The sequence below is a fragment of the Pan paniscus genome, chromosome 5 (assembly GCF_029289425.2).
Source record: "Pan paniscus chromosome 5, NHGRI_mPanPan1-v2.0_pri, whole genome shotgun sequence".
Taxonomy (NCBI): domain Eukaryota; kingdom Metazoa; phylum Chordata; class Mammalia; order Primates; family Hominidae; genus Pan; species Pan paniscus.
In genome coordinates this window covers 46,215,446-46,241,707 of record NC_073254.2, presented here as the reverse complement: position 1 = coordinate 46,241,707, position 26,262 = coordinate 46,215,446, and the positions used below count along the sequence as shown (strand labels likewise).

General features: G+C 49.0%; 2 protein-coding genes, 1 long non-coding RNA gene and 1 other non-coding gene across 13 annotated transcripts; 2 read left to right on the top strand and 2 right to left on the bottom strand.

Moving 5' to 3' along the window:
* Window positions 1-126: 126 nt before the first annotated feature.
* Window positions 127-2,285, bottom strand: SAPCD1 (suppressor APC domain containing 1). The gene is made up of 5 exons (XM_003831571.5): window positions 1,536-2,285; window positions 1,149-1,289; window positions 545-640; window positions 349-438; window positions 127-263 (listed from the first exon to the last, which is right to left on the bottom strand). Exons 1-5 carry the CDS (start codon window positions 1,647-1,649, stop codon window positions 168-170), a joined length of 537 nt encoding a protein of 178 aa, XP_003831619.1. The 5' UTR covers window positions 1,650-2,285; the 3' UTR covers window positions 127-167.
* Window positions 2,150-24,505, bottom strand: MSH5 (mutS homolog 5). 8 transcript variants are annotated; one of them, XM_063604812.1, is made up of 25 exons: window positions 24,428-24,505; window positions 23,877-24,036; window positions 23,198-23,321; window positions 21,555-21,635; window positions 21,341-21,403; window positions 20,491-20,612; window positions 20,217-20,377; window positions 19,935-19,970; window positions 19,192-19,274; window positions 17,091-17,136; window positions 10,849-10,987; window positions 10,659-10,721; window positions 6,417-6,545; window positions 6,086-6,158; window positions 5,831-5,940; window positions 5,529-5,609; window positions 5,194-5,281; window positions 4,731-4,920; window positions 4,490-4,616; window positions 3,866-4,015; window positions 3,443-3,520; window positions 3,090-3,233; window positions 2,840-2,887; window positions 2,520-2,593; window positions 2,150-2,285 (listed from the first exon to the last, which is right to left on the bottom strand). In XM_063604812.1, exons 2-25 carry the CDS (start codon window positions 24,021-24,023, stop codon window positions 2,174-2,176), a joined length of 2,469 nt encoding a protein of 822 aa, XP_063460882.1. In that variant the 5' UTR covers window positions 24,024-24,036; window positions 24,428-24,505; the 3' UTR covers window positions 2,150-2,173. The 8 variants fall into 8 exon arrangements, with proteins under 8 accessions (XP_063460882.1, XP_054969411.2, XP_054969413.2 ...); XM_055113436.2 differs by having other exon boundaries at window positions 2,750-2,887; window positions 3,443-3,517; XM_055113438.2 differs by having other exon boundaries at window positions 3,443-3,517.
* LOC117980565 (uncharacterized) lies at window positions 4,325-24,998 on the top strand. 3 transcript variants are annotated; one of them, XR_004671932.1, is made up of 2 exons: window positions 4,325-4,426; window positions 24,390-24,998. It is a non-coding gene; the product is annotated as an uncharacterized LOC117980565 (long non-coding RNA). The 3 variants fall into 3 exon arrangements; XR_004671933.1 differs by lacking the exon at window positions 4,325-4,426 and adding an exon at window positions 23,923-24,051; XR_008625594.1 differs by lacking the exon at window positions 4,325-4,426 and adding an exon at window positions 23,966-24,093.
* LOC112440216 (U6 spliceosomal RNA) lies at window positions 7,653-7,757 on the top strand. Its single transcript, XR_003028396.1, has one exon. It is a non-coding gene; the product is annotated as a U6 spliceosomal RNA (small nuclear RNA).
* Window positions 24,999-26,262: the final 1,264 nt, after the last annotated feature.

The following is a 26,262-nucleotide window of genomic DNA, read 5'->3' as shown; positions in this document are numbered from 1 at the left end:
CCAAGAAGATGAAGTTTTCAGGAGCAGAGGAGAAACTTTACACCAACATGTCTGAACTTCATTGACTCACTACCTGGAGCCATTTTTTAGCTGTTGAGTTAAGAAACAGAAAAAGGAGCCTGGGGCTTCTGACTCTTTCACCAGGCTTAGGGGAGTGAGAGGAGGGTTTAGACACGGGTAGGGCCTCTTGGCCCCTTGGTGCAGCCCCGCTGAGCCATCTCCTCCTTTGGCTGGGTGACTCCTTTCTGCTGCCTTGACAACTCCTGGAGGAGAGGAGAAACAGATGGGGCCTCTGGGCTCCTCCCAGCCCTGTAGGGTGGGGCTCCTGCCCTCCTTCTTGAAGTTTACCTGTTGCTGCCACAAGTTCTGCTCCCTTCGTCTTTCCTTTGAATCCTGGGTGGTGCAGGAACTAGCCTTGTTCAGTGGACTTGGGGAGAACTGGAGGGGAAATTCACTGTGTTTTCTGTTAAGCCAGCACTGACCCCAACAACTCCCCTCTCTAGTCCAACTTCCCAAAAGTCTAAACTGAAAACAATAAACTCACCTTCTCATGAATCAGATTCTGCAAACAGATGTTCACCTTTTGAATCTGGGCTAACGGGGGGCGACCAGGCTCTGAGTGTAAATCTGTTAGAAAATTCTAGAGGAGGAGTTGGAGGCTGACAACATGGTGAAAACCTGAGGTCGTCTGCCACTCTATTCCTGTCACCACAGACCATCCCTCTCATCTGGATCCCCTCGTCCCAGTACCCTCCCAGGCAGGTGGGAAAATCCAGTACTCTCCACCTCCATCTCTTTAGCACATCAGTTCCTCCATCTCCCTCAAATAGCACAATACCCCCTTTCACTACTCTTCATGGAGCCTCCCTGTCCATCCCTGCCCCATTGGAATAATCCAGGCCACACCCTCATCTCCATGGAGTGATCCAAATCCCTCTGAATGGAATGCAGACCAGCTTCCTCCAGCCCCAACAATGAACACCAACTTAACACTTGGTGGCATCCTGTCATTACGATGCTGCCTCCAACTCATGATCCCTGACCATTAACTCTCCCCTCTCCAGAGTGGTCTCAGGCTGTGTCTACACATTCCCTGTTCCTCCCTCCCTGGTCCTCCCCCCATTCACACAGAGGGGCAGCCCCCATACCTCACCAAGGGCCCCTAGATGCAGCTGCTGTCGCTGTGCCTCCCTCAGATGGTCTTCAAACCAGGCCTGGCCATGCTGTAGCAGCTCCAGACCCTGCCACAGGGCATCCTGTTCTCTCTCCAGAGCCTGCATCCTCCGTAGCTGGGAAAGGCAATCACAGAGGCTGACTCTCACGCCACAGTAGGGCTCTGGGTTATGGCCCTTTCTCTCCACCCCTAGTTGGGTTCACTGTGTGGTCACTGAGTGTGAACCCAGACTGGCCACTGAGGACCTGGAGGGCAAGGGGAGGCAGGCAGGAACACTGTGGGCCCTCAAGTTGAATGGAAATATAAAGGGCAGATCTATGGAGAGAGTTCCCCTGGGACCTCTTGTTGGGCTGATACTCACCCAAAGGAAGAAGCTCTGGGCCCCTGGGTCTTGGCGGCTTGTCCCCAGCGGCAGCAGCAGGACTGTGTAGGGAGCCTGCACCAAGGGCACCCCGCCAGAGCCCTGGCTCCCCATGGCTCTGAGGTGGGAAGGGTGGAGCCACTCCCACTGGTGCAGCCCGGGCTGGTCCCTCCCCTCCACCCCTGCCTTGCACCCATCCTGCCTCTGTCAGCCTCTCAGGCCCCTTCCTGCTGTGTCTGTCTGAGGCTGGGGTGTTCCTACTTGAGAAGAGAGACCATCTCCCTTGGACCCCTCTGTCTTCCCTCTAATCTGTTTTGTAGGGCCTCTCTGAAGGGGGTTCGTTCTCATGAAGTATCCTGGGGTAGAATCCGAGAGTCTTCCTACAGCAACAACACTGTATTTTTACTGAGGCAGGGCAGGTTCCCCTGTGGACTCCTGCTCTGTGTTTTGGATCTTTCCTAGTCTCTTGTTTTGAGACTAAAGAAACAATATCTTTCTTCAAAATAAACTTTATTCCTAATATGAAACAAAATTTCTAGAGAAACTAAAAACTCTGGGTCTGAGGGAGATAAGGAAACAAAGAGGGCATGGCAGCCCACCGGAGTCTCAGGAGGCTGGGGAGGACACTGGAAGTACTCTCAGAGGATGCTGGTGGCAGCAGGCAGCACTTCCTGGCTCATGAAAACGTTCAAGTCCAGGTTAGGATCTTCCAAATCCAGTTTCATAAACTTATCCACTAATGTCTGGCAACTGAAGAAGAGGGAAAATCGCAAGATTTATGGCAGAATGGACAACCAAATCCCTGGGCAGAGGGGAGAGGCTGTGGCACAGAAAACCTGGGATCTTGAAGATTTAGGGATTTCAGAAAGAAATGGTGGGTTTCTGAAGGGCAAAGTGCTGGAGGAAGGCTGAGTCCCTGAAAAGGGGAGAAGAGTTGCAGGAGAAGATGCAGAGAGGGTAAAGACACTGGGGCCACATACTCACTTTTCCATTTGGTTCTTCTTTAGCAAATCCTTGACAGGCTTGATGGGTTTTCCACTGCGGATCAAGTCTGAGACCTAGGAACAAGCAAGAAGGTGGGAGGAGTAAGGGGAGTGGGGAAGAGAAGGGGAAATAAAGGTCAGAAATCCTGTGGACCTAGACCCAGGCCCAGTAGGACTAGGAATGGAAGGGAGCTCTGATGTGGAGGTGGTTGCACATTTGGATCTCATCACCTCCTTGCCACGAGCCACAAGCTTGTCAGGAAGCCCAGCCTGGGCAGCTGTGTGGGAGGCATGGCTGGCCTTCGCAACACCTTCGCAAACCTGATAGAAGAAGACAAGATCGTTGCCATCCTCACAGGTCTCCATGGTCTTAAAAGAGAATAAAAGACAGTATATCATCAATCACCTCCTTCCTGTCCTGAAACCCTTGGCCAATCCTGTGGGGAGGGAGAAAAGGGAAGGGATGTGGTCTCTGTGCTGAGGGAGCCCTTGTTCTGATAGAGGAGCCAATCCCCACCTCTGGGAAATGCCCAGCCTGGGGGTCCCCGAGGAGCTAGATTGGTCTCCTCACCAAATACTGCACCAGGGGCCCTTGTGGCAGCAGCTGTAGCTGAACAAGGCTCAGAAAGTTGGTGGCCACAAAGATGTGGGGGCATGTGGGTCCACGTGCCAGCCAGTGTCGGAGCACAGCGGCCAGAAGCGCGAGCCCATCCACCTGCAAAGAGGGCAGAGGTTAGCATTCGGAGCCATGGGGACCCCATATGCCCCTCTGCACTTGCACTGCCTTTCCCTGTCTCGTGTTCTATTTCTTTTCTGCCCACACAGCCCTATTCCATTCCAGAGGCCCAGCCTCACTGTCATGCTCCTTCATCCTCCTCCATTTTCCCCTCCTTAGTTTCTCCCCTCATCAGTTTCTCCCCTCACCGTGTTGGTTCCCTTTCCAAATTCATCAATGAGGACCAGCGACTGTGCAGTGGCATTGTTCACTGCTTTCGCCACCTGCTGGGTGTAAGGTGGACAAGGGAAAGTTAGTATTGGAAGCCCGTAACGCACTGACCACAGTTGGCCTGTGAATAAAGCTGTATACATGCCCTCCCTACTGCACTGCAAGTTCTTGAATGGTGAGGTGCACGCTTTGTTCATCCTCTTTGCCAACAGTGACTCACATGAAACAAGGGTTCAAGGAAAGTTTGTGGTATTGATTCTTCCTATCTCTGACCTTAGTGCTCCCCACTTTTAGTATAAAGGGCATGCAGCAGAGGGCATGCTTTCCTGTTATGAGCATTTTCAGGGGTTCCTTTCCCATTATCCCCTTCCTCAATCCCACCTCCCTTTGTTCCCTTTGACCTGGTTGAGGTCGATCATGAAGGTGGAGAGGCCAAGGGAGATGGATTCGCAGCTATGAATTCGTGTGAAGATGGCGTCTACTGCCCCAATTTCGGCCTCCTCTGCTGGCACAAAGCTGCCTACCAGGGCCATGAATGTGATCAAGCCTACCTGAATAGGGAAGGAGACAGGGCCTGGGGCCTGGTGCTGTGGGCTGAGGTGAAAGTGAGGATCAAGGCATGAATGGCAGATCAAAGAGAAATGGACAGGGTAAAACAGGAGAAACAGGCAACAGACACACTGACTCTTGTCTCTCCTCCCCCAATCCTAATCATAGCCCTGTGGGCTAATTTAGAATCAGTAAAGAGGCACGGGACGTGGGCAGAGACATACTTGGGAGTGGTGTGTACTTACTCAGAGGCAGGTGAAGGAATTTGGGCCACGGAAAGTTCCATTAGAGCATGGCTCTCCAGTGGAGAATAAGAACATGTGAGGTGGAAGCACAGGGATGTGGGTGACGGTCCTTTCATGAAGAGCGGGGTCAGAAAATGGGAGAAGAGCTGCAGGAGCCTGAGTTGGCTGGTAAGTAGGGGTGGAGTAGATGCAGGAGACGCCAGAGGCCCAGGCTGCAGGGCTTCTCCTCACCTGTTTGAGGTATATGCTCTTCCCTGATGAGTTGGGTCCAGTGATGACTTTGACCCTCCCTTTGTCCCCACCACATTCTGTGGAGTTGGGCACAAAGGTTCGGGCACAGAGTTCCATCAGAGGATGTCTGCAGTGGGTGGAGAGGCACCTCGCATGGCTTGTGGATCAAGATAGATGAACCCCCAGAAGATGTAGCCTTTGGGCCCCTCATGTCTATTCCTCCACCTGCCTCTATTCTTACCTGCCATTCTGGATTCGTACCCCAAGGACTTGTGGGGAGTAACGCGGCCTTGAGTAGCCATAGTCCCGGGCAGCACTGGCAAGAGCCAGCAGGACGTCCAGGCGGGAGGCAAGGTCCAATACTCGGGTTAAGACAGCTGCTCGTGCCAGCACCTGGCACTGTAGCTGGTACATCAGCAGCGTCTCCTGGTCTGGGAGTGGGTGAGGAAGGGAGCTGGAGGTCAGTTCCAGGGGAAAGTGAAGGAGAGGCAGAGGCCCCTAGGGGGATCTGGAAACAGGTTGCAGATACAATCTGAGACCTCAAGACATTCAGAGGAAAAGATAGAGTCAGAGTGAGCGAGACAGAGAGCAGGAAGAGGAGGGGCCTGTTGGAAGCATCCCCAAGTTGCCCACTCCCCTCCTTCCCCTGGCTGCTGCTTTTTTTAAACATCTTACAATGCATATAACCTCTGGCTTTTCCTCACCCCGGATCTCGCAGTGCAGGTCCCCCAGCAATGCATCCAGCTCCTTGGTTCGGGCACTACGATAGTGCAGCTTCTCCTCTGAGAGAAACTGGGTACAGGGGTTCAAAGCTGTGGACTTTGCATCTCTTGGTCCTCCTCTCCTTCGCCATCTTTCTAACCCCACCTCCAGCCCCTAACTCTGACTTCTCTTTCCTTTGTCTCAGTGCTGGTAAAGCTCAGAGTAAAACTACAGAGGAGAAATCCCATATTGGGCAGTGCTGCTGTAGAGTAACGCTCTTCCTCAGCTGCTGACTCATTTTCCTCATCACTCACCTTACAGAGGTTGAGGGTCTTACCATGAAGTCCAGTCCATTAATCTCAAAGTCACTGGCCTCTACCATGGAAGGCAGGCGGGGAATAGAAAGAAGGAAGCCGATCTGGGGAGAGTAAAGAGGAGATATTCTACTCTCCTGCTTGGAGATTTACTGGACACCTCCCCACCCTAGACGGAGCTTAAAAGATCCCTGTATCCCCACAAAAAAGTGTTCATGTTCTTCAGGCTGCCCCACAAGTTTTCTTATCTACCAGTATGTCTTTCATAAGCCTAATATCTCCCCCAAAAGGCATCTGAAGGCTACGCCCACTCTCCTGCCCTCACCAGAGGGATGTAGATGACACTGCATGAAGGAATACGGGAGTCCAGATTCTCCAGCTCCTTGCGGGCAACCTCAGTAAGGAAATTAGGAAGTCCCATCAGTCTTCGCTTTTCTACGAGGGTGGAAGACACGTGGTTATCAAAAGTGAGGCTCCTGCCCTGGTTGCTATGAAGATCCCCAGCTGTGGTGACCACCTGCCAAGGATGGTACTCCATCACTGCGCAGGGCTCACAGGCCCATCCACACCCAACACTCACTCTCATCAATTTCAGGATCTATGTTGGGGAGGACTGTGAAGCGATTTTCAGCAAGGCTGCCCTCAAAGTCCACCTGAGGAGATAAGCACTGTTTCTTAGGACCTGGCACCCTCTCTCTGTCCTGTTCCTCAGCTCTCCTTGGGACCCAATTCTCCCTGCAGTCCTCCTTTAACTCTCACCCTCCAGATACTTCCCTGAAGTTCTGCCGCCTCCTCCCACCATCCCATTCTTTATCCAATTGACCTCAATATCTTCCATGTTTCCCCATCTTGCACACTGCATTCTCTCTCCCTGACCTCCCTGGGTGCACTCCCTTTTTCCTTCCACTCACTACTTTCCCAATGAGGCTGGCGATATGGTGCAGGTCATCAGAGAACTCTTGGGCAATGTCCCGAAAGAGCTGGATGGACTGCGGCAGGGAGCGGCAGGCATCCCTCAGGCCCAGGGCACTGTACACAGTCTGTGAGAGAAACACAAAAAGGAGGACAGGCCACATCCAGCTCGGGTTGAGGTGGTGATAGGGACAGACTCAGAAGAACAAAGACCAGTAGGGAAGATCACAGTAACAAAGAGGGAAGATCTCAAAGGCAAAAAGAAACAGTGAGAGGCACTGTACCAAACACCGAAGCTACAAAGACAATTAAGATATGGTCCCGGCCAGGCACAGTGGCTCATGCCTGTAATCCCAGCACTTTGGGAGGCTGAGGTGGGTAGATCACCTGAGGTCAGGAGTTCGAGATCAGCCTCACCAACATGGTGAAACCCTGTCTCTACTCAAAATACAAAAATTAACTGGGCATGGTGGCATGCACATGTAATTCCAGCTACTTGGGAGGCTGAGGCAGGAGAATTTCTTGAACCCGGGAGGTGGAGGTTATAGCCAGATCACGCCATTGCACTCCAGCCTGGCCGACAGAGTGAGACTCTGTCTCAAAACAAAACAAACAAACAAAAAAAGATATGGTCCCTGTCCCAGATGTGCTCACAGTCTAGGAAGGAAGACAGAAATACATGCAGAAGATTTAAAAGTGAGGTGGTAGGTGCTTTGATAGAGGGTTGTGCAAACTCTAAAACAAAGGAGTTTGTACAGAGTCGGGAGAAAGAGAAATATAGCTATAAAAGGCCATGAGTCTGTAATGATACAAGAAGAACAATGACAAAAAAACCTCATTAGCTATCAGGGCCGGGCGCGGTGGCTCACACCTGTAATCCCAGCACTTTGGGAGGCTGAGGCGGGTGGATCACGAGGTCAGGAGATTGAGACCATCCTGGTTAAGACGGTGAAACCCTGTCTCTACTAAAAGTACAAAAAATTAGCCAGGCGTGGTGGCGGGCGCCTGTAGTCCCAGGCACTCAGGAGGCTGAGGTAGGAGAATGGCGCGAACCCGGGAGGCAGAGCTTGCAGTGAGCCGAAATCGCGCCACTGCACTCCTGCCTGGGCAACAGTGCAAGACTCCGTCTCAAACAAACAAACAAACAAACAAAAAACAAAAAAATCTCATGGCTATCTTGGAGAATGTTAGGGAACTAATTTACCATATTGATAGCTAGTAAATAAAGGTGGGGGGTGCTCATTTCTGCAGCACATATACTGAAATTTCGAAGGTTACAGGGATTAGCATGGCCACTGGGCAAGGATGACACACAAATTCAAGAAGCGTTCCATATTGGGGAAAAAAAAAAGGGCTGGGCATGGTGGCTCACACCTGTAATCCCAGCACTTTGGGAGGCCGAGGCAGGTGGATCACGAGGTCAAGAGATCAAGACCATCCTGGCCATCATGGTGAAACCCCGTCTCTACTAAAAATACAAAAATTAGCCAGGCATGGTGGCACACGCCTATAGTCCCAGCTACTCGGGAGGCTGAGGCAGGAGAATCACTTGAAACCCAACCCAGGAGGCGGAGGTTGCAGTGAGCCGAGATTGTGCCACTGCACTCCAGCCTGGTGACAGAGCAAGACTCTGTCTCAAAAAAAAAAAAAAAAAAAAAAAAAAGAGTGGGGGAAAAATCAAGCAATTTTCTGTATTTCTATATGATTTCTATCACTTGGCAACCAAATAGTACATAAAAGGAAGTTTCTCTTTACAGAAATTTCTGGCTAATAAATGAAGAAAGAATGAGAGATTTAAATACTACTACTTTGTAATTGCTAAAGAATTAATAGATGGCTGGGTGTAGTGGTTCACGCCTGTAATCCCAGCACTTTGGGAGGCTGAGGCGGGTGGATCACCTGAGGTCAAGAGATCAAGACCACCCTGGCCAACATGGTGAAATCCCATCTCTACTAAAAATACAAAAATTAGCTGGGCATGGTGGTGTGCGCCTGTAAGTCCCAGCTACTCAGGAGGCTGAGGCAGGAGAATCACTTGAACTCAGGAGGCGGAGGTTGCAGTGAGCCAAGATCGTGCCACTGCACTTCAGCCTGGCGACAGAGGGAGACTCACCTCAAACTAAATAAATAAATAAATAAATAATAGATTTAGGTATTAAACATCAGAACATTTGCTAACATCAGAAAAAGAGAGACAATCGGACATATCAGACATTATGTTCCTCTACTTCTAAAACAGTATTGAAAAAAAAAAAACTCTGAACCTCATCATGCTTCTAGAACTAAATATTAATTTACAGAAACTATAGAAGAGAGAGAAATGAGCCAAAAACATCTAGGAAATGCAAACAGCAAAATCCAGGCTAACGGAAAACACTATAAGACAAATAATAATCTAGTTTCTTCAACAAATTGCCAGGAGAAGAAAAAGAGAAAAAGAAAGAAAGAACAAGAGAGAAAAGATAGAGAAGGCACCGGTAGATTAAAAAGGACTAGGGCCATCATCTGACTGGGCATCGTGGCTCACACCAATAGTCTCAGCACTTTGGGAGGCCCAAGCAGGAGGATCACTTGAGCTCAGGAGTTTGAGACCACCTTGAGCAACATAGTGAGATCCTGTCTCTACAAAAAATAAAAAATTGGTCAGGTGCAATGGCTCACGCCTGTAATCCCAGCACTTTGGGAGGCCGAGGCAGGCAGATCATCTGAGGTCGGGAGTTCGAGACCAGCCCGACCAACAGGGAGAAACCCTGTCTCTACTAAAAATACAAAATTAGCTGGGCGTGGTGGCACGCACCTGTAATCCCAGCTACTTGGGAGGCTGAGGCAAGAGAATCACTTGAACCCAGGAGGCGGAGGTTGCAGTGAGCCAAGATCACACCATTGCACTCCAGCCTGGGCGACGAGCAAAATCCCGTCTCAAAAATAAATAAATAAATAAATAAATAAATGCAAGCAAAAAATAAAAACTTAGTTCGGTGTGATGGCCATCACCTGTGGTCCCTGCTACTCAGGAGGCTGACGGGGGAGGATTGCTTGAGCCCAACAGTTTGAGGCTGCAGTGAGCTACAATTGTGCCATTGCACTCAAGCCTGGGTGACAGAGTGAGACCCTGTCTCAAAAAAGAAAAATTTCAGATATTTGATGATATCAAATAATACAATTTTTAAAGTAAGATAACAATACTGTTATTCTTTTTAAAAAATAATTTTCTTTTAGAAATTACCCTGAAATATTGGCCGGGTGAGGTGGCTCACATCTGTAATCCCAGTACTCTGGGAGGCCGAGGCAGGTGGATCATGAGGTCAGGAGATCGAGACCATCCTGGCCAACATGGTGAAACCTGTCTCTACTAAAAATACAAAAAAAAAAAACAACTTGGGCATGGTGGCATGTGCCTGTTATCCCAGCTACATGGGAGGCTGAGGCAGGAGAATCGCTTGAACCTGGGAGGCGGAGGTTGCAGTGAGCCGAGATCATGCCACTGCACTCCAGCCTGGTGACAGAGTGAGACTCCATCTCAAAAAAAAAAAAAGAAAAAAGAAATTACACTGAAATATTTATGGATGAAATGATATAATGGCTGGGACTTGCTTCAAAATAATCCAAGAAAGCCAGGTGCAGCATCTCAGGCTTATAGTCCCAGTTACTCTGGAGGCTAAGGTGGGAGGATTGCTTGAGCCCAGAAGTTAGAGGCTGCAATGAAATATGACTGCACCACTCCGCTCTAGTATGGGTGACAAAGCAGGACCTTATTTAAAAAAACAAACAAACAACAACAACAAAACCCACAAAATAATCCAAGAGGGGAAAGTGGGAGAAGATATAGATGACACATACTAGGCTGGGCACGGTGGCTCCCACCTATAATCCTAGCATTTTGGGAGGCCGAGATGGGCAGATCACTTGAGGCCAGGAATTTGAGACCAGCCTGGCCAACATGGTGAAATCCCATCTCTACTAAAAATACAAAAATCACTCCAGTGTGGTGGTGGGCACCTGTAATCCCAGCTACTTGGGAGGCTGAGGTAGGAGAATCACTTGAACTTGGGAGGCAGAGGTTGCAGTGAGCCGAGATCGCACCACTGCACTCCAGCCTGGGTGACAGAGCGAGACTGTCTCCAAAAAAAAAAAAAAGAGGGTAGAATAAAATTGGACAGCGTGTCTAGGGTACAGACAGTCTGGAATACAGGCTGAGGGCCTTTACCTGGACTTCTGGGATTCAAGAAGGAAGGCCTTACCTTGTAGAGAACCTGCCAGTCGCTGACCTTGGTGTGGGACAACTTCATGCGTTTCAGAATCAGCTACAGTCAGACAAGGTTACAGCCACTGTTTTCTCTTCCCTCACTCTAATGCCCCTCAAGAAGCCCACTGCCCAGTATCAGCCCTCAACCTCCTTCCCCACCTCCCTGCCCTCCACCCTGGGCTCACAGGCACGTTCTTGATGTGACCCAGGAGCCGATGCAGCATCTGAGCCATGTCCAGATTCTGGGGCAGCAGAAAAAACTGAATGACGTCCAGACGAGAACTGAGTTCCCCCAGGTCATGAGTCGGACGTGTGAACCATAGCCTGGAAGTGAGGGTTTGGGTGGGGGTACTACAAGTTACATCTATCATCTTGATCTCAGTTTGCCAAAAAGTGTGTTTGCAGTCCCTGGGGATTGTGGCAATATGTATCCACGATGTGCTATGGGAATGTAGTGGCAAGTGCAGTGTCCTACCCATTCAGGTGTGTTTACATGTATCTACTGAAAATTGCTAGATGTGAGCATAATTGTGTCTACATATCACAGTTTCAAGGGATAAGACCATGTGTCATTCCATGTATATAAGTAACGGCGCTTGTCAATATTTTAGAAGGAGAGCAGTGTGTTGAGGTATTTGTGTGCCAACACTGCAGCTCACTCTGAGGCTAAGAGACGGTGAGTCAGTATGAGTTTGTATGTCTGTTTAGCTGTGAAAGTGTCTCTGGGTAACAGCAACAGACATTCGTCTTTTCATATTCTTCCTGTGAAAACATAACTGTCCCATTAGGGATGATAAGCTTTAATTCATAATAATGGTCAACACTGCAGAGAAAAAAGGATTGGGGAGGGACATTTAAGGGGCTTCAACAACAATGTCTTATTCTTTGGTGTTTTTTTTTTTTTTTTTGAGACAGAGTCTCGCTCTGTCGCCAGGCTGGAATGCAGTGATGCGATCTCGGCTCACTGCAACCTCCACCTCCCGGGTTCAAGTGATTCTCCTGCCTCAGCCTCCCGAGTAGCTGGGACTGCAGGTATGCGCCACCATGCCCAGCTAATTTTTGTATTTTTAGTAGAGTCAGGGTTTCACTATGTTGGCCAGAATGATCTCGATCTCTTGACCTCGTGATCTGCCCGCCTTGGCTCCCAAAGTACTGGGATTACAGGCGTGAGTCACCATACCCGGCCAATAGTGTCTTATTCTTTTTATTTTATTTTATTTTTTATATAGAGTCTTGATCTGTCGCCCAGGCTAGAGTGCAGTAGCACAATCTTGGCTTACTGCAACCTCTGCCTCCCAGGTTCTGGAATTACAGGTACCCGCCACTGTGCCCAGCTAATTTTTGTATTTTTAGTAGAGACGGGGTTTCACCATCTTGGCCAGGCTGGTCTTGAACTCCTGACCTTGTGATCCACCCGCCTCGACCTCCCAAAGTGCTGGGATTACAGGCGTAAGCCACCATGCCCGGCATGTCTTATTCTTAAATTGGCTGATGGATATATAGATATTTGTATTATTATTATTTTTTTTGAGATGGAGTCTTGCTCTGTCGCCCAGGCTAGGGTACAGTGACGGGATCTCGGGTCACTGCAACCTCTGCCTCACAGGCTTAAGTGATTCTCCTGCCTCAGCCTCCCCAGCAGCTGGAACTACAGGTGTGTGCCACCATGCCCAGCTAAATTTTGTATTTTTAGTAGAGATAGGGTTTCGCTGTGTTGGCCAGGCTGGTCTCAAAATCGTGACCTCAGGTGATCTGCCTGCCTCAGCCTCCTAAAGTGCTGGAATTACAGGCATGAGCCACTGCGCCTGGCCATTTGTATTACTATTAATAGTTTTTATAGAGACGAGGTCTTGCTATGTTGCCCAGGCTGTTCTCAAGCTCCTGGCCTCAAGCAGTCCTCCTGCCATGGCCTCCCAAAGTGCTGGGATTACGAGCATAAGCCACTGCACCTGGCCTGATAGTATTATTATTTACATCTTTTTTTTTTTGAGACAGAGTCTTGCTCTGCTGTCCAGGCTGGAGTGCAGTGGTGCGATCTCAGCTCACTGCAACCTCCGCCTCCCAGGTTCAAGCGATTCTCGTGTCTCAGCCTCTGGAGTAGCTGGGATTACAGGAGTGTGCCACCACTCCCGGCTAATTTTTGTATTTTTAGTAGAGATGAGGTTTCACCATGTTGGCCAGCCTGGTCTCAAACTCCGGACCTCTGGTGTTCCACCTGCCTCGGCCTCCCAAAGTGCTGGGATTACAGTCATGAGCCACCACACCCGGCTAATTATTTACATCTTTTTGTGTGTTGGAGGTATTTCCTAATAAATGAAAATAAATTCAGGCCAGGTGCGGTGGCTCACGCCTGTAATCCCAGCACTTTGGCAGGCCAAGGAGGGCAGATCACGAGGTCAGGAGATCAAGACCATCCTGGCTAACGCGGTGAAACCCCGTCTCTACTAAAAACACAAAAAAATTAGCCGGGCGTGTTGGCGGGCACCTATAGTCCCAGTTACTCGGGAGGCTGAGGCAGGAGAATGGTGTGAACCCGGGAGGTGGAGCTTGCAGTGAGCCAGGCCACTGCACTCCAGGATGGGCGACAGAGTGAGACTCTGTCTCAAAAAATAAATAAATAAATAAAATAAATTCATATACAGAAATAAATGTCTCATCTGTGTTTGTCTAATTCTGGGTATCCCTGTATCCTTATTGGCCATGAAAGTGTGAGACTCTGTAGGGACTTGTGAGCCCGCAAATTCTTTTCTACATAGAACAAGTACTAAGGATGCCATCTTATATAAGAGCCAACATGTGCACACACTAGGTCCTGAAGATTTGTATCTTACATTGCAGTCTGTGGCCAGTTACTTTGGGTTAGAACACCCCAGATTTGAATGAAGCGGAGCATCCAGATGGCTTCAAGGGTGGGTTTCAGGTACCTCTGCTCCTTGGTCACTGAGGGCTCCCACCAGAACAGTGTAGGCCAGTCTGTAAATAGCCATCCCCACTTTAGAAAGCACATGCGCTGCACTAAACACTTAGGTATCTCTGACTCACGCCCTGCTCGTACTGGGGAGACTTTAGTTAAACCAAACTCTGTAAATTTAACAACTGAGAAAATGAAACCATTAAAAGATAAGCAACTTGTCCAAAGTCATACCGCCAATGAGAACAGCTAAGTCTCAAAATCATGTCTCCAGACTCCTAGGACAGTGCCCTTTAGAGCATACTGTGACATTCAGTCATATTCTTGGTGCCTGTACAGCTTTTAGTTCTTGAACTCCTGGCCTCAAGCAATCCTCCTGCCTCAGCCTCCCAAATGCTGGGATTACAGGCGTGAGCCACCACATCTGGCCCTATATTATTATTTACATCTTTTTGTACGTTAGAGGTATTTCCTAATAAATTAAAATAAATTCGTATACAGAAATATTAATAAATATGTCACCTGTCCTTAGTTCATTAGATTATATGATGATTCTTCAAGTTATATGATCTCATGCCCTGTCTGATTCCATTTGGGGAATACGCATTCTTCCCCGACCTTAAATCCAGCTCTCCACTAAGAATTCTCTCCCTCCCATCTGTGGCTGAGATTAAAGATCTGCACCTGAAGCACTGAAGAATGTGTGGGTAATTAAATTACCCTGCCGATTCCTGGAGATGCTGATTACCTGGAGATGACCTCAGAGATTATCCTAAATTATCCCCTACAAGATACACATTGCAGCGGGAGGTGAGGTAGGGGAAGGATTGTGCCCCTGAGGCTAGCAAAGGTTTCCACTCTGTTTAGAGATGATGTCACCAGTGTGTTTACATTTGCATTGTGTTCACACATTGAGTGCTACTATGTACAAGACCATGTGTCAGACACTGAGGTAACAGGTATGGCCACTAGATAGAGTTCATAGCTATGGAGGCAAGCAGATTCACTGACTGCTAATTCTAACCTGATGTGACAGTGCAACTAGAAAAACATAAACAAGCACTATGTGAGCACAAAGAAGGTGCACATCAACTCCTTACAGATACCTGTAAAAGCCAAAGGGTAACAGTTGGATTGCACCTTGAAGAGGATGCACTTTTTTTTTTTTTTAAGACAGAATCTCACTCTGTTGCCCAGGCTGGAGTGCAGTGGGGCAATTTGGGCTCACTTCAACCTCTACCTCCCGAGTTCAAGCAATTCTCCTGCCTCAGCCTCCTGAGTAGCTGGTACTAGAGGCAAGCGCCATGATGCTGGGCTAATTTTTGTATTTTCGGTAGAGGTGAAGTTTCACCAAGTTGGCCAGGCTGGTCTTGAACTCCTGACCTCAAATCATCCACCCACCTCAGCCTCCCAAAATGCTGAGACTACAGGCGTGAGCCACCGCGCCTGACCTGGATGTAAGATTTTGATAGGTACAGAACAAGGAAAAGACTTTCCAGGCCGGGCACAGTGGCTTATGCCTGTAATCCCAGCACTTTGGGAGGCCGAGGTGGGCAGATCACGAGGTCAGCAGTTCAAGACCAGCGTGGTCAACATGGTGAAATCCCATCTCTACTAAAAATACAAAAATTAGCCAGGCATGGTGGTGGGTCCCTGTAATCCCAGCTACTCCGGAGGCTGAGGCAGGAGAATCGCTTGAACCCGGGAGGTGGAGGTTGCAGTGAGCAAAGACCGCGCCACTGCACTCCAGCCTGGGTGACAGAGGGAGACTCCGTCTCAAAAAAAAAAAGACTTTCCAGAAGGAGCAGCATAAACACAGGCATGACATGTTTCCATAATGGCAAGTGGCCCTAAATGACTAGAATATAAGGTAGATCCAGTAGGAAAGGACTTAGAAGGGGCTTGGGAAGGTGAGTCTGGAAATTAAAACTGGGGTAAACGTGATGGACCCTGAACATCATTATACTGCTTAAGATGTTAATCTTAATCCTGAAGGTAATGGGAAAACCTCCTGAGGTTTATGTTATTTTCTTTCTACTTAGGCTATTTAAAAAGTGGAGTGACGGCCAGGCGCAGTGACTCATGCCTGTAATCCCAGCACTTTGGGAGGCCGAGGTGGGTGGATCACCAGGAGTTCGAGACCAGCCTGACCAACATGGTGAAACCTCGCCTCTACTGAAAATACAAAAATTAGCCAGGCGTGGTGGTGGGCGCCTGTAATCCCAGCTACTTGGGAGGCTGAGGCAGAAGAATTGCTTGAACGCGGGAAGTGGAGGTTGCAGTGAGCAGAGATCATGCCATTGTACTCCAGCCTGGGCAACAAGAGCGAAACTGAGTCACAAAAAAAAAAAAAAAAAAAAAAAAGGAGTGACATGCTTAGATCTCTGTTTTGGAATGACAGGTTTTTTGTTTCTAGCTCACTTGAACTGGCAGAATGATAGGTATTTTAGAATGAAGGGTGGCTTAGAAAAAGAAGAGATCAGAGGCAGACAGACCAATCTGAAGGCAAAGGCAATGCTCCAGGTTAGAAATGATGACCATGATGATGACCAGAATTAGGGCAGCGGAAAGAGACAGGGATAGCTGGGGGAGACATTACAGGATAGAATCGATAGGACTTAGTGAATAATTAAATATGGGAGATGAGGGAGAAGCATCAATCCAAGGTTCATGGCTTGAGAAGGTGTACTGCCAGCAATGCCATTAACCAGCAAAGGGAATGCAGGAAGAGGAACAGATCTGGTGGGCATCAGTTTGGATGCTCTGAGTTTGAGCTGCCTGTGAAAACTGCAGGTGGTGATATGCAATTAACATTCACATACGGAGTTCAAAACTAGAGACACAAATTTGAGAGTCATCACAGAAATGTGAAGTGTGTTTTCTATAACTAAAGATAACCATGCTAACATAGCCATGTGTTACATTAGCATTTTTTTTTTTTTTTTTGAGACGGAGTGTCACTCTGTTGCCCAGGCTGAAGTGCAGTGCACAATCTTGGCTCACTGCAACCTCCACCTCCTGGGTTCAAGCGATTCTCCTGCCTTAGTCTCCCGAGTAGCTGGAATTACAGGCACCTACCAACATGCTTGGCTAATTTTTACATTTTAGTAGAGATGGGGCTTTACCATGTTGGCCAGCTGGTCTCAAACTCCTGACCTCAAGTGGTTCACCCACCTTGGCCCCCCAAAGTGCTGGGATTACAGGCGTGAGCCACTGTGCCCGGCCTTACATTTTGTGTTTTTTCCTGCTGCTTGTATGTGTGCAAGTCTGTGTATCATCAATGGGTATATGTGTACCTGTGCTGACAACAAAAAATGAGATGAATATCAGCTACTACACAAAGCTGTTATAAGGATGAAATGCATTTAGCCAGTGCTCAGTAAAGGGCAGTTGCTTTACTACTACTAGGTGGGGTGGTGTATGTGAGAATCTGTATACTGCCATTAGTAGGCTTTAGTATGTAGTGTGCATATGGAATTCATGCATTGGTGTGTAGTATGTGTGGGACCCACTCACCTGAGCAGCTTCTCTCCCCACTTACAGCGGCATCTGTTGAGGATTCCTGTGAGGGATAAGGCAGGGAGTGAACTTGTTACAAGGCAGGGACAGGGAATGGAATGTATTTATGTGTCTAAGCTGAGGCATCCAGGTCAGAGGTGCTTGTTGTTGAGGAAGCTGGCCTGGGAGGGCACAAAGGCAGCCAAAGCTGGTGCCTGGCCGCAGATATGAGCTGGGATTACCGTACATGGAGATGGGGGAAGGGATGGACACTCACAGGGACACTTAGCCAGAAAAATACACAAAGCAGACCTAGTTAAAACTCAAGAACCGGCCAGGCACGGTGGCTCACGCCTGTAATCCCAGCACTCTGGGAGGCCGAGGCAGACGGATCACGTGGTCAGGAGATCGAGACCATCCTGGCTAACATGGTGAAACCCTGTCTCTACTAAAAATACAAAAAATTAGCCGGGCACGGTGGCAGGCACCTGTAGTCCCAGCTACTCGGGAGGCTGAAGCAGAATGGCATGAACCCGGGAGGCAGAGCTTGCAGTGAGCGGAGATCGCGCCACTGCACTCCAGCCTGGGTGACAGAGCGAGACTCCGTCTCAAAACAAAACGAAACAAATAAACAAACAAACAAAACATAAAAAACTCAAGAGCCCTCCTGCCCCTCCAAAAATACAAAAACTCAATAGCTGGCCGGGCAGGGTGGCTCATGCCTATAATCCCAGCACTTTGGGAGGCCAAGGCAGGAGGATCACTTGAGCTCAGGAGTTTGAGACCAGCCTGGGCAACATGGCGAAACACCATCTCTACTAAAAATACAAAAAAATTAGCTAGGCATGGTGGTGCAGGCCTGTAGTTCCAGCTATTCAGGAGGCTGAGGTAGGATGAGGCAGGAGAATCACCTGAACCCAAGAGGCGGAGGTTGCAGTGAGCCTAAATTGTACCACTGCACTCCAGCCTGGGTGACACAGCAAGATTCCATCTAAAAAACAAACAAACAAACAAAAAACTCAAGAGCCCAACACACATATGTAAAAAACTGGACGGCCGGGCGCGGTCGCTCATGCCTGTAATCCCAGCACCTTGGGAGGCTGAGGTGAGTGGATCCCCTGAGGTCAGGAGTTCAAGACCAGCCTGGGCAACATGGTGAAACCCTGTCTCTACTAAAAATACAAAAATTAGCTGGGCGTGGTGGCAGGTGCCTGTAATCCCAGCTACTCAGGAGGCTGAGGCAGGAGAATCGCTTGAACCCGGGAGGCAGAGGTTGCATTGAGCCGAGATCGCACCATTGCACTCCAGCCTGGGGGACAACAGCGAGACTTCGTCACACACACACACACAAAACTGGACACAACTGGCCAGGCGCGGTGGCTCACGCCTGTAATCCCAGCACTTTGGGAGGCCGAGGTGGACGGATCACGAGGTCAGGAGATGGAGATCATCCTGGCTAACATAGTGAAACCCGTTCTCTACTAAAAATACAAAAATTAGCCAGGCATCGTGGTGGGCACCTGTAGTCCCAGCTACTCAGGAGGCTGAGGCAGCAGAATGGTGTGAACCCAGGAGGCAGAGCTTGCAGTGAGCTGATATCGCGCCACTGCACTCCAGCCTGGGCGACAGAGCGAGACTCTGTCTCAAAAAAAAGAAAAAAAAAAAAAAAAAAAACTGGACACAACTTACTGAGATATGAAACTATATGGATATTTGCAGAGATGTCCCTAATATACCCTAAAGCCAGAGACAACTGATAAAGACTCTATACAAATCAAATAGGCAGTTATGCAGTTACAAAACTCTTCTCTATATACAAGGCCTCCCGAAGTCCCTAACAGGTACCCGACTAGTAGAAACATTCACACAAACCCAGGGAAGGAACACAGAATTGGTAAAGTAATGGCTGATATGCAACAACACTGTACAGCCACAAAGTATGGGAAGATGCTCAAGCTTGGGGGGCAGGGGGTACAAAGAGGTAAGAAATTTGGATTGGCATGAAAGAGATATCTGACAATGGGAGTGAAGTGGGAAGGGAGGCTGGGATACATCTTTGGAGCCAATTGCTTTTCTGGTAGGTCTTTGTAATGTGAGATGAGGGATGGGGCACACCTACCAAAGAGGCTGAGCCCCTCCTTCAGTCCACTGGCCACTTTGTACACTGAGGGGTGAGACTCACTCTTAAAAATCTGTAGAACACTGTCAAGGAGAAATGGAGGAGTTTGGGGTAACTTGGACTTTTGAAGGGAATAAGAATTGAGGACTGATAAATGGAATGGGGACAGGGGATATCCTCCTGAGATGACGTCTTTTTTTTTTTTTTTTTTTTTTTTTTGAGATGGAGTCTCGCTCTGTCGCCCAGGCTGGAGTGCAGTGGTGCAATTTCAGCTCACTGCAACCTCTGCCTCCTGGGTTCAAGCAATCCTCCTGCCTCAGCCTCCTGAGTGGCTGGGATTACAGGCGCACAACACACCCAGCTAATTTTTATATTTTTAGTAGAGACGGGGTTTTACCATATTGGTCAGGTCTCAAACTCCTGACCTCAGGCGATCCACCCGCCTTGGCCTCCCAAAGCGCAGGGATTACAGGCATGAGCCACCGCGCCCAGCCGAGATCATATCTTGATGTAAGGTTTGTCCCTTACTTTTCTTTGCCTCAGTTTCTCCCTATAGAAAAGAAAGCTAGTATCTTTATGCTTTTCTCCTCTCTTTCCCTCAAAGCCCCCCTTCCCTTTCCTTCAAGGAGAGAGATCTTAATAGCCCCAGGATTAGGGAAACTAGAGCCTCATTAGGATTATTGGGGCATTAAACTTAATCCTTCTCCCTCCCCAGAGACAGCAGCATGCCTCCACCTCTTTACCTGTAAGTGTCTTGATCTATGTTCACCAGATGAGTCCTGAGGACAGAAAACAAAAAAGCAGGAAGGGGTCTGAGTTCATTCCATAACTCCACTTCCTTTGTCCCCCTCTCTGAATATTGCCCCAGTCTTCTTCCCAAAGTCTCATTAGCCCTTAGATTCTCCCGGGTGTCCTAGAGCACTTGACCCACTGGGTCACAGCCACATCCACACCCCACCCCCACTTTACTTTTCAGGCCTCCCAATCCCACATTACTTTGGTTGGGGTTGGGGTGAATCACCTACAACATAAATTTCTTAAAGCCCAGGATGGGGACGCTGACATTATAGTCTTCCAGTTCAACCCCGATTCTTCTTCGACCCAGGAACTTCAGCAGCCCTCCAAGTGCTCGAACCTGGGAGGGGATCAGCAGTGGAATCGGGGTAAATCTTAAATCTCCTGGGGGCTGCAGAGCACCAGGGAAAGTTATTATTTTCCAGGGCTAGGCCAGTACCTCCCAGAATTCAGCCCTAGCACTTGTGCCGCCTCCCAGCCCTTATCCCCCAGGACCAATCTCACTGTGAGGAGGCAGTCAAAGGGAATAATGGAAGAGAGGAAGAGGATTTTCTCAGTGGCAGTCATGGCGTCTGGGATGAAGGAGTAGTTTCCAGAAAGGAGGCGTTGTTTGCTTATCTCCAGACCTATTTGAGGGAGGCAAGCAAAGGGAAAGGTCTTGTAGCTCAATTTTTTCACCCCATTTTAAGAATGAGACAATAGAAGCAAGAGAGATTATTTGACTTGCCCAAGCTCACACAGGCAGTTAATGGAAAGCTAGAGCAAGAACCAAAATTTCAGACTCTTAGTCTAATTCTCTTTTTATTCTACATATAATATAAAGATACTTGTCTGAAAGCACAGCTTGAGAAAGATAAATGGCTGAGGAAAGTAGACATCTGCCTGGAATTGAGGATTTTGGTCAAAATAATGGTATTAATAGAACTAGTAACACTAATGCCTTAATATCTAATTAGTATAGTACACTCCTTATTGTAAACCTAGGAAAGTTATAGAAGTGCCTTATGGATCATAATAAGGGTCACTGAGGCAGTGCCTTTTGGTTTGGTGATAAAAGGCTTTAACTTAATGGGGAGAATTCCAACAATAAAACCCTGTCCAAAAAGTGTCACCACTCCTCAGGGGAGGCCCTCATCCCTAGACATGACTTAAGCAGAGGCTTCCCAATAAGCTGCAGGTTATTAAAGGGTAGGGAGCAGGAGAGATCTTGGGGGGACAGGTCATAGGGCATGAAGAGCACAAAGGTTTAGGATGACATAAGGCAGAGGGGAGATCTGTGATGATGAAGGTAGAGTTGGGGGAAAGAATGGGACACCGGAACAGGGAGTTACGCAAAGCAAAAGGAAGGAGATACCAAAATCCACACTTGGCAAAAATATGATTTCAGGTCTTTTAGGCTCTCTGTGCTCCTGGGAGGCTGTGGGAGAGGCAAAGAAAAGGCTATCATTCTGTACATCTCAGTCCTTCTACCTCTGTCTGACACTCCCTCTCACCCAATTCTAGCCCCCTGGAATATTCCATATATTAGTCCTTCCCCATTTTCCCTCTATCCTTTACCAAGTCCTTACCAAGCTTTCCCAGAAATCGAGTCATATTCTCATCCTGTTTGGCACTCGTAACAACAGACTGGGGATTGATCTCATCCAGAACTTGGAAGGAGAACAGAGATCAAATGAGTTAAAGGATCTTTGTCTTTGACTAAGAGAAAACCCATAGCCCTCCTCTTCCTACCCCTCTCCTTCTCAAAAACATTTCCTCCCTAGGAGTAGGGAGTGCTCTGCACATTGGGAACACAGGTAGAAGTTGAGATTTAGAAAAGTGGTAAGAGTGGTGGGATGGTGAGAGGGAAGTGGGATGTTCTGGATATTGTCACTAGGCTGTAAACCCCTGGAGAACAGACATGACTGATTTGCCCAGGGCTGAATCTGAAGCACCTGAAACATTGTAAATACATCATATACATTTGTGGCCAGGCACAGTGGCTCATGCCTATAATCCCTGCCCTTTGTGAGGCCAAGGCAGGCAGATCACTGGAGGCCAGGAGCTCAAGACAAGCCTGGCCAACGTGGTGAAACCCTGCCTCTACTAAAAATATAAAAATTAGCCAGGCGTGATGGCAGATTCTTGTAATCCCAGCTACTCGGGAGACTGAGGCAGGAGAATTGCTTGAATCCGGGAGACGGAGGTTGCAGTGAGCCAAGATGGCACCACTACACTTCCAGCCTGAGTGACGGAGCAAGACACTGTCTCAAAAAAGAACAACCAAACAAACCAAAAAACAACCTCACAAATATTTGTTAAATAATGAAATGAATTCATAAAAACAAAAGAGGGAGCCTCTGTGAAGCAACTGTAAAATATATTCAGTCAGTGCTATAGTTTGGATGTGATTTGTCCCTGCCAAATCTCGTGTTGAAATTTAATCCCCAGTGTGATAGTGTTGTGAGGTAGGGCCTAGCAGGAGGTGTGTGGGTGATGGGAGTGGATCGCTCATGAACAGATTAATGCCCTTCCTGGAGTGTGTTGGTGGGTATGTGTGAGTGGTTCTCACTCTATTAGTTCCTGAGAGAGCTGGTTGTCAAAAAGAGCCTGGCATCTCCCTCCCCCTTGCTTCTTCTCTGCCATGTGACCTCTACACACCCTGCCTTCCCTTCTTCCATGAGTTGAAGCAGTCTGAGGCCCTCACCAGTGAAGATGCCCAATTTTGAGCTTTCCAACCATCCAGAACCATAAGCCAAATAAAACTTTTTTTTTTTTTTTTAACAAATTACTCAGAGTCAGGTATTTCCTTACAGCAACACAAAATATGCTAGACAGTGAGGTGAGTTAATGTAAGTAAAACATGGCTGGGCGTGGTGGCTCACACCTGTAGTTCCAGCACTTTAGGAGGCCAAGGTGGGCGGATCACAAGGTCAGGAGTTTGAGACCACCCTGGCCAACATGGTGAAACCCCGTCTGTGCTAAAAACACACACAAAAAACTAGCTGGGTGTGGTGGCACACGCCTGTAGTCCCAGCTACTCGGGAGGTTGAGTCAGGAGAATTGCTTGAACCCAGGAGGTGGAGGCTGCAGTGAGCCAAGACTGCGCCACTGCACTTCAGCCTGGGTAAGAGCAAGACTCTGTCTAGAAAAAAAAAATATATGTGTGTGTGTGTGTGTGTAACACATCTGCAATCCCAGAGAGCAGAGGAATTCATGGTTCCATCCCCACCTCTCTGGAGAAGCTTGAGGCTCTCGTGGTCTGGGGCATCTGGCATGAAGTGGATAGTGGAGTCACTAGTATCATAGTAGGCAATGCCCAAGTATCCTGAATTCCACAGCACACACAGGTGGATCTGTCCAGCAAGGAAGAAAGGAAATCACTATTGGAATCGCTCATAAGTGTAGGGTTTACCATGCCTTATATAATTTAATCATTTTATCAAATCTCTGATAGGCATCATCACCCCCATTTAGTGAATGTGAAACAGCCACTCAGGAGGTAAGAGACTTGCCCAGCTCTTCCCAACCCTGTTTTTTCTTTCTTTCTTTCTTTCTTTCTTTGAGACGGAGTCTTGCTCTGTCGCCCAGGCTGAAGTGCAGTGGAGCAATTTCAGCTCATTGCAACCTCCGCCTCCCGAGTTACAGTGATTCTCCTGCCTCAGCCTTCCCAGTAGCTGGGATAACAGGCACGTGCCACGACGCTCGGCTAATTTTTATATTTTTAGTAGAGACGGGGTTTCGTCATGTTGTCCAGGCTGGTCTCCAACTCCTGAGCTCAGGTGATCCGCCCGCCTCAGTCTCCCAAAGTGCTAAGATTACAGGTGTGAGCCACCGCGCCCGGCTCCCAACCCTCTTTTATTCTAACTTCCCATCAACTCTCCATTCAAGTTTCTACTCCCCTCAGAGACCTCGGCCAGCTCCTCCTCCTCCTCGACTTCCTCCTCCTCGGCCTCCCTGGGGCCCGGCACTGGGGCCGGGCTGGGGAAGCCGGAGGAGGCCGCCCCAGGTCCCGGTCCCTGCGGTGTCCTCCTTGGGTTCGCTCCTAAGGAGGCCATGAGCTTGGAGGCTCTGCGGATGCAAAAAGTGAGGGCGGTTCGGAAGGAACGATTCACAGAGGAGGCCGGGGTAGGGTGGCGCGCAGAATGCAAAGCACTAAGTACTTCTGCTACAGGGCTGCGGGGCAGGGCTGAGGGGCGTGGAGAGCTGTGAACATAGGAGGTGAATTCTCGGGTATTTAACTAAAGTACAGATTGTGGGAAACTCCACGCGCCCCACCCTCATTCCTGTCACGCGGAGGTTGCCCTTTGGAAGGAAGAGGTCTGAGGGCCCTGTGGGGCGAGTCGTGCACGTCTTATGTCTCTGCCTCTGCCAACCACGCGCCAGGACCCCAGCCTCACGCGCTTATCTTCCTCCTCCCCCAGCTGCCGCCATCACAGCGTTTTCCCGCCTCTTCAGTAACCTCAGTCGCTACACGTGGGAGAACGCCCCGCTGACCGACCGCCACGAGCCTGCAGGAGGAGCGCGCCGGCGCGTGAGCGAGGTGCGCGCGCACGCGCCCCGCCCTCCTAGCCGCTGTTGATTGGAGAGGCCCGGATCCAGCCTAGAGATCCGACAGGGCGAGGAGGAGAAGCGGACTGCCGTAGCTGAAGAGTCTGGACGCTGATTGGCCTATTCGCCTTCGGGGCGGGTCCAGAACGTTCAAACTTCCCGCCCTCTGCCGTTGCTTAGCAGCCGGGCCTCTAGCACTCACTGTTTCTGGGATTTGATTGGCGCAGTGGGAAGCCCGCGAGAAGGTCGGACCAGGGGCCGTAGTCCCAGTCCCTGGAAGGGGTTTGGGACCGTTGCAGGGGTTTTGAGGGGGAGGCCAAACTTAAAGAGCCAGAGGCGCTTTTTTTTTTCCTGCAACAACTCTTAAGTTAATATTTGTACCCTCTGAGTTAATATTTATACAGAGCTTAGAACAGTGCCTGGCAAACAAAGTAAGACCTAAATGAGCGGTGTTTCAAATAAATAAGCGGAAACAAGCAGGACTTCTGTCTCAGCCCTACCGTGCCTGTTTCCTGGGTACAGGGTATGACCACCCCCATAATGGCACGACAGGGCCTAATTTATTATTTAACCCCCTCAAGCAGAGGTGGAAGGATTCGAATTACATCAAATTCTGGCAGAGAGAAGTAGATCTGATCAGAACACTCACACCCCTACTAGGACATGCCCATACCCCTTCGCACTTCTACACACCCCTGAAGACAGAGAGGTATCTATCATTCATGCATTCGGCAACTATTTAGTGCCTATTTTGGGCCAGGGGTTGGACTCAAAGCGGTGAACATAATGAAGTCACTGCTCCATAAAGCTTATTTGTGCGTGCGTGCGTGCGTGTGTGTGTGTGTGTGTTGCGGGGGTGGGGTTATGAGGGAGAAAGTAAAAAATATATATATATATATATATATATAGTCCCTTTAAATGCACCATCCTCCCCAGCTTTGTTCCTAGTACCCTGAGATGGGGAGATTCCTCCCCAGCCCCCCAACCCAAGAAGTTAGGAAAGATGGTGGGGGTGAGATGACCTAGCTGTGCTAACCAGTAATTGGAAAATCCCCTCCAGCAAGAAAGGTGGGGGAACAGAGTTAAGGGCTGGGTTAATGGTTACCCCTGGCAAATGTGTTGAGCAATGGAGCTATAGAAACTTGGAGGAGGTTGGTGACAGCTCTGGGGAGTGTCAGGGAGGGACCCACCTTCCAATCTGGGGTGTGAAGAGATTAGGGACTAGTTTACCAAGCCCAGGAAGGGGAGGGAGTGGAAAGAGAAGCCCAGAGAGGGAAAGAGGAGCTACTGAGATAGGAGAAATGCAGGGACAGGGAGGTGAGATGGAGGGAAACCTCTGTTGCAGGATTTGGGGGTACAGCCCTGGCTCTGCTGGATGGTTCCAGGAGAGGGCAGCGTTGCCTGTCACCTGGTAAATTAAGGCACGATACCCTGTGGGTAGTCATGCCAGCCAGCCAAAGTCAATATTGATATCAAGGCAGCTGTAGCTATAAAGCTGTAGGAGAGAAAAGAGAGGCCGGGAGAGGCTGCCAAACCTGTTTGATCTTCAAGCTGGCCCCATTTACCTAAGGCTTCTTTTGGACACAGACCAGTTGGAACAGGAGAGGACCCTGAGAAGTAGAGTTGTTTTGATCCCCTCCCCTCAATGGGAAGGGGTCCTGTGTGCAGATTTTGAGGGTCACCATGAGGGAATTCACACCCACACAGAGGCATGGAATCATACCCTTACAGGATGTTACAGTTCAA